General features: G+C 44.4%; 1 protein-coding gene across 1 annotated transcript; it reads left to right on the forward strand.

Moving 5' to 3' along the window:
- The first annotated feature begins 729 nt into the window (after window positions 1–729).
- On the forward strand, window positions 730–3315 carry LOC143962070 (zinc finger MYM-type protein 1-like). Its single transcript, XM_077471404.1, has one exon. It carries the CDS (start codon window positions 730–732, stop codon window positions 3313–3315), a length of 2586 nt encoding a protein of 861 aa, XP_077327530.1.
- Window positions 3316–7047: the final 3732 nt, after the last annotated feature.

The following is a 7047-nucleotide window of genomic DNA, read 5'->3' on the forward strand; positions in this document are numbered from 1 at the left end:
TTTTCTTAGAAAGTTTAGAGACCCCCCTGCTCTACAGCATTCTACTGTGCTGGAAGTTTCTGATCCTATACAAACTTAAAGTGGAGTTCCACCCACTTTTCCAACTTTGTTTAAAGGAAAGACAACCCTTTAAAAATTTTAAAACATTGCCTATGGAGATTTTTAAGTACCGTCATTTGTCGCCATTCCATGAGTGTACGCAATTTTAAAGCGTGACATGTTTGGTATCCATTTACTCGGCGTAACATTATCTTTCATATTATTCAAAACAATTGGGCTAACTTTACTGTTTCGTTTTTTTATTTTTTTATTCCTTGAAGTGTATTTTATTTTTTACACAAAATTTGCGTTTGAAAGACCGCTGCGCAAATATTGAGTGACATAAAATATTGCAATGACTGTCATTTGCTTAAAATATATATATGTTTGGGGGTTCTAAGTAATTTTTTTGGTATAAATACACTTAGAAGGATATTGTAAATTTAAGCTACTGTGGACCCACTTATTAAGTTAAGAGGGTTATGGAGGTCTGGAGAGTGCACAATTTGAGTATAAGCACCAAAAGTGCATGGGATTTTGTATTAAGAGAAGGAGTTATTTTCTAGTTCACCATGCACAGTTTGCTGGTGCACAACTGCACATGTTGAGATTTGGAAGAAGAAGCACTGGACTTTTTAGAGACATGTATTTGTGCTTACGTTCAAAGTATATTTTTCAGAAAACACCAATATGAAGCGAAATCGACCTAGTGGGTTTCAGCAACGAAAGATGAAGAAGGCAAAAGAACAGTCAGCTGAGGCAATGTCTGGATCCATTTTAAAATATGTCACACCTTCAACATCTACTGCAGTAGGAGAAAGTGCTGAAGGCATTCAGACTTTTGAATTCGAGCGAGAAATACCAGAAGTATCTTCTCAAGAGCATTCATATATAAAAAGGCAAGAATTGGAGAAGATCGACTTATCTTCAAGCAGTGAGAGTGATGTCGCGGAAGGAGATGCCAGAAGAAGCCTCCCCCAGCAAGACTCTGATGAAGAAGCAGAGCAGACTGATAAACTATCAGTTTATTCTGATGTTGCTGCTTGGCCAGTTCCAGTTCCAGATGAGTTAAGAGTGGACCTTATTAAGAGGGGAAGTGAACCTTTCCAAAATAGAGATGGGCCTTTCAGTGCTGTTGAAAGACGAGGAGAGAAATCGAAAGGGAAAAGTCGACAGCTCACCACTGCATGGTTCTATAAGGCTCTTCCAAATGGTGAGACAATTCTTAGAACCTGGATGGTGTACTCTCCATCAAAACAAAGTTTGTTTTGTTTTTGCTGCAGACTTTTTGCGCTTGATGAAAAACTAACTGTAAAATCCAGTTTTGTTACCGGGTTTCAGTTGTGGTGGAAGCTGAATCCAAAGGTATCTGATCATGAAGCTTCTGAACAGCATCTTACATGCTTGGAGAAATGGAAGACCTTGAGAACAGGACTGAGGCTACAAAAATGTATTGATCATGTCCACCAAACAACAGTGGACAATGAGAAAAAGAAATGGAGGGATATTTTGCATCGCCTCTTGGATATAACCTTGTTTTTGGCTCACCAGAATCTTCCTTTTCGTGGTCATAGAGAGATCATGTCATCAGTAAATAAAGGAAACTTCCTGGAATTGGCAGAATTGCTTTCAAATTATGATCCAGTTTTAAAGGAACATTTCATAAGGCTGAAACATTCTACCGAATCTGGGAAGAGAATGACCTCTTATTTCTCGCCAAAAATTCAAAATGAATTTATTTGTCTTCTGGGGAATCAAGTGAAAAAGAAAATAGTGGCTGACATCAAGAAAGCAAAGTACTTTGGGATTCTTTTTGACAGTACCCCTGATGTGTCACACATTGATCAGATGTGTGAAGTGATCAGATATGTTCATATTGAAGGTGATAATGTTGAAGTAAAAGAATCATTCTTGGGCTTCTTTCCTATTGCTGGAAAGACTGCTGCTGAGCTCACAGACAATATCCTGCAACATCTGGAGGAAGCTGGACTGGACATAAGCCTTTGCCGTGGTCAAGGATATGACAATGCTGCAACTATGGCAGGGATTCATGGTGGTGTTCAGGCAAAGATAAAAGAGATAAATCCCAAGGCTTTGTTTATCCCATGTGCAAACCATTCTCTGAACCTTTGTGGGGTGCACTCTTTTGGAAGTGTTGCTTCCTGTGTTACTTTTTTTGGAACATTGGAGAAAGTGTATTTGTTCTTTTCAGTTTCTACACATCGTTGGGAATTGCTGATGGAGAATGTAGGTGTGACAGTGAAAAGACTTTCCCAAACAAGATGGAGCGCTCATTATGATGCTGTGAAGCCAGTGAGGGCAAATTTTGAAAAACTTACTTCAGCCCTTGAAAAGCTGTGTGATCCCAAAGAAAATGTGGACACAAGAGGATCTGCTCAGATGTTGCTGCCTGCTGTATGCGATTTTACTTTTTTGTGTTATCTTTCTTTCTGGTGTGACGTTCTGGGAGAAGTTAATATCACACAGAAGTATTTGCAAACAGTGGGACTCACTCTTGAAAAGTGCATTGTGAAGCTACAAGCTCTAAAAGCATTTCTTGCAGGTCAACGAAATAAAATTGTGGAAAAGGCAATTCATTATGCAACTACCATGTGTGAGGAAATGGGCATTTCAATGGAGAGAAGAGGGCGAGTAAAGCTCCGGAAAACAATGCCAGGAGAGAAGGCAAAGGATGCTGGCCTCACATTGCCAGAGGAAATTAAAAGGGCTATGTTTGAGTGCCTTGATCGGTTTTACCAGGAGTTGGAAATTCGCACTAAGGCAATTGAAAATATCCTCTCAATGTTTGCTGTTATTCAGCCAAACACTCTGGTTGTTGCAACCGAAAAATATCTACAGAATTATACTTCAAAATTGACTGAGGTTTTTGATGAATTCTCGAATGAAGACATCTATGTGGAGATTGAACGCCTTCGGAGGCATTTGGAAGCTGCCAAGATCAGTATTGAAGAGGCAAAGAAATGGACGGTTTTGCAATTCCTGCAGTTCATTATTAAATGGGATTTTTGTGACTCTTTGCCTAACTTGTCTCTGTGTTTTAGATTCTTTTTGACTCTCTGTGTGAGCATTGCTTCATGTGAAAGAAGTTTTTCAAAATTAAAGTTAATAAAAAACTACTTCCGCTCTACCATGAGTGAGACAAGGCTGACAAATCTGGCCATACTTTCAATCGAACACGAATATGCAAAGACGATTAACTTTGATGCAGTCATTGATGAATTTGCAGAACTGAAGGCTCGAAGGCAGAGGATGTGAATGACTCCTTTCAATATAGACTGAGCGGTCACTTTGGAGTTTGGATCTGTTTGCTTAAAATAAGCAGTATTATCTGTTCAGTAAATGTTATAAATAATTGAAATAAGTTTAAGTAAGTTAATAAGTTATTTTACAATGTTTTTTTTTTTTTAAGTTGATGGAACGTTTACAAATTTGTGCAATAAATATTCTTGAGAAAATGAAAAAAAGTTGTGGGTGTTTTTTCATTTAAAAGTTGGGGGGGGGGTGACAGGTGTAGGATCCGCCCCGGGTGCCAAACGCTCTAGGTACGCCCCTGGGGCGGAGGGAACCGTGCCTTCATCTAAAGCTCGCCAGTTCCTAAATGTGGGTGGGCAACTACATGGCAAATGAGGTTCAATGTAGAAAAATTTAAAATAATGTATTTGGGTGGCAAAAATATGAATGCAATCTATACACTGGAGGGAGAACCTCTGGGAGAATCTAGGATGGAAAAGGACCTGGGGGTCCTAGTAAGTGATAGGCTCAGCAATGGCATGCAATGCCAAGCTGCTGCTAACAAAGGAAACAGAATATTGGCATGCATTAAAAAGGGGATCAACTCCAGAGATAAAACGATAATTCTTCTGCTCTACAAGACTCTGGTCTGGCCGCACCTGCAGTATGCTGTCCAGTTCTGGGCACCAGTCCTCAGGAAGGATGTACTGGAAATGGAGCGAGTACAAAGAAGGGCAACAAAGTTAATAAAGGGTCTGGAGGATATTAGTTATGAGTAGGGATGAGCCGAACACCCCCTGGTTCGGTTCGCACCAGAACATTCGAACGGACCTAAAATTCATACGAACTTTAGAACCCTATTAAAGTCTGTGGGACTCAAACGTTCAAAATCAAAAGTGCTAATTTTAAAGGCTAATATGTAATATATGCAACAGACAACACCAGCAATAAGGGGTATCTTCATGTGTATACTGTGCTGGAGGCACACAGCACCCACTTTAACTCCTGCAGATGCCTGTATTAGAGAACACCAGCAATAAAGGGTAGATACAGGTGTATACTGTGCTGTGCTGGAGGTACACAACACCCACTAACTCCTGCAGATGCCTGTATTAGAGAACACCAGCAATAAAGGGTAGATACAGGTGTATATTGTGCTGGAGGCACACAATACCCACTAACTCCTGCAGATGCCTTAATTAGAGAAAAAACGCAAAAAAAGGGTAGATACAGGTGTATACTGTGCTGGAGGCACACAACACCCACTAACTCCTGCAGATGGCTGTATTAGAAAACACCAGCAAAAAAGAGTAGATACAGGTGTATACTGTGCTGGAGGCACACAACACCCACTTTAACTCCTGCAGATGCCTGAGAAAAGAACACTGTCCCTATCTAGCTCTTTCCCTGCACGCCGGAACACACTACACAAGGCCACCGTGCTGGCAGCCTTATATAGTGTGGGGCATGTACTAAACCCCCTGAGCTATAATTGGCCACAGCCAATTATGGCTCTCCTTGCTGCCGGCGCTGTGATTGGCCAAGCATGCGGGGTCACAGTGCATGCTTGGCCAATCATGAGCCAGCAATGCACTGCGATGGCATAGTGCATTGTGGGGCCGTTTGTGCCACACGAATTTGTTGCGAACGGTCCACAAAGTTCTGAATTCGCCGAACAGACGAACGGCCGATGTTCGAGTCGAACATGTGTTCGAGTCGAACACCAAGCTCATCCCTAGTTATGAGGAAAGGTTGCGAGCACTGAACTTATTCTCTCTGGAGGACAGACGCTTGAGAGGGGATATGATTTCAATATACAACTACGAAACTGGTGACCCCACAATAGGGATAAAACTTTTTCGCAAAAGGGAGTTTAACAAGACTCGTGGCCACTCATTAAAATTAGAACAAAAGAGGTTTAACCTTAAACTACGTAGAGGGTTCTTTACTGTAAGAGTGGCAAGGATGTGGAATTCCCTTCCACAGGTGGTGGTCCCAGCGGAGAGCATTGATAGTTTCAAGAAACTATTAGATAAGCACCTGAACGACCGCAACATACAGGGATATACAATGTAATACTGACATATAATCACACACATAGGTTGGACTTGATAGACTTGTGTCTTTTTTTCAACCTCACCTACTATGTAACTATGTAACTATGTAAGTTGAGTGCATGTGCTCAGCGTCATATCTATAGGTTGTCCTTTGGAAATAGCCATATGAGTGCTGCCAGCATTTCTACAGAGGTTTAAGAGGTGGGGGGTCAGCCTGTCAGTGCTCAGACCATATGCCGCACACTGCATCAAATTGGTCTGCATTGCTGTCGTCCCAGAAGGAAGCCTCTTCTAAAGATGATGCACAAGAAAGCATGAAAACAGTTTGCTGAAGACAAGCAGACTAATGCCGCGTACACACGGTCAAACTGTATGACGTACTTAGTCTGGCGTACTTTCCGCCAGACTGTCCGTCGGACTTTCCGAACGGGCTACTTGCCCACACACGGCACTTTTTCAGCGGACTAATACGGCGTACTAAGTCCGCCGTACTATCCGCCCTACTTTTGAAATGAACGGACTCGCCCACACACGCGGAGGAAAGTCCGCTCATTTCGAGTGCGTCTCCAGGTAGGCAGGGCCCGCGAAGGAGACGTCGCTGGCCCCGCCGCCTGGTATGGACTTAAAGGGGAACCCCAACGGCGAAAAAAATCGGCGTGGGGGTCCCCCCCAAGTCCACAACAGACCCTTGTCCGAGGACACTACCCGGCCGGCCAGAAAAGGGGGCGAGCGAGCGCCCCCCTCCTGAGCCGTACCAGGCCGCGTGCCCTCAACATGGGGGGGTGCCTTGGGGAAGGGGGGGGCCGCGCGCCCCCCCCCACCCCAAAGCACCTTGTCCCCATGTTGATGAGGACAAGGGCCTCTTCCCGACAACCCTGGCCGTTGGTTGTCGGGGTCTGCGGGCGGGGGGCTTATCGGAATCCGGGAGCCCCCTTTAATAAGGGGGCCCCCGGATACTGGCCCCCCCACCCTATGTGAATGAGTATGGGGTACAATGTACCCCTACCCATTCACCTGTAAAATAAAAGTACAAAAAAAAACACAACACACGAGATAAAATACTTTATTGCACAGCTCCGGGGGTCTTCCGTCTTCGGGGGTCTTCTCGCCGGACTCCTCCGCTATCTTCTTCTAGCTCTTTTGCTAGCGGAGGAGTCCGGCTTTCTTCCTCGCCGCCGGCCTCTTCTCCCAACTTCGGGGGTCTTGTCCCCCTCTTCGGTTCTTCTGCCGGGCCACCGCTCCTTCTTATAGCTCTTTTACAGGCGGTGGCCCGGTCTTCTGTCGCCGCGGCCTTCCGTTCTTCTTCTTCTTCTTCTTCTTCTTCTCCAGGAGATGTTGACTCGACGCTCTCTCCGGCCACAATGCCAGGGACGCACTGCGCGGCCACTTATATAGGGACAAGGGGCGGTGTCACATGGCTTTATGTCACATGGGTTGATGTCACATGGCTTTATGTCACATGGGTTGGTGTCACATGGTGACCCCGCCCCCTTACGATGTCACACACAGTCCCCATGTGACATCAACCCATGTGACCAACCCATGTGACATAAAGCCATGTGACACCGCCCCTTGTCCCTATATAAGTGGCCGCGCAGTGCGTCCCTGGCATTGTGGCCGGAGAGAGCGTCGAGTCAACATCTCCTGGAGAAGAAGAAGAAGAAGAAGAAGAAGAAGAAGAAGAAGAAGAACGGAAGGC

Source organism: Lithobates pipiens, unplaced genomic scaffold, assembly GCF_037356315.1.
Source record: "Lithobates pipiens isolate NorthernLeopardFrog02 unplaced genomic scaffold, aLitPip1_a1.2 Scaffold_8, whole genome shotgun sequence".
NCBI lineage: Eukaryota > Metazoa > Chordata > Amphibia > Anura > Ranidae > Lithobates > Lithobates pipiens.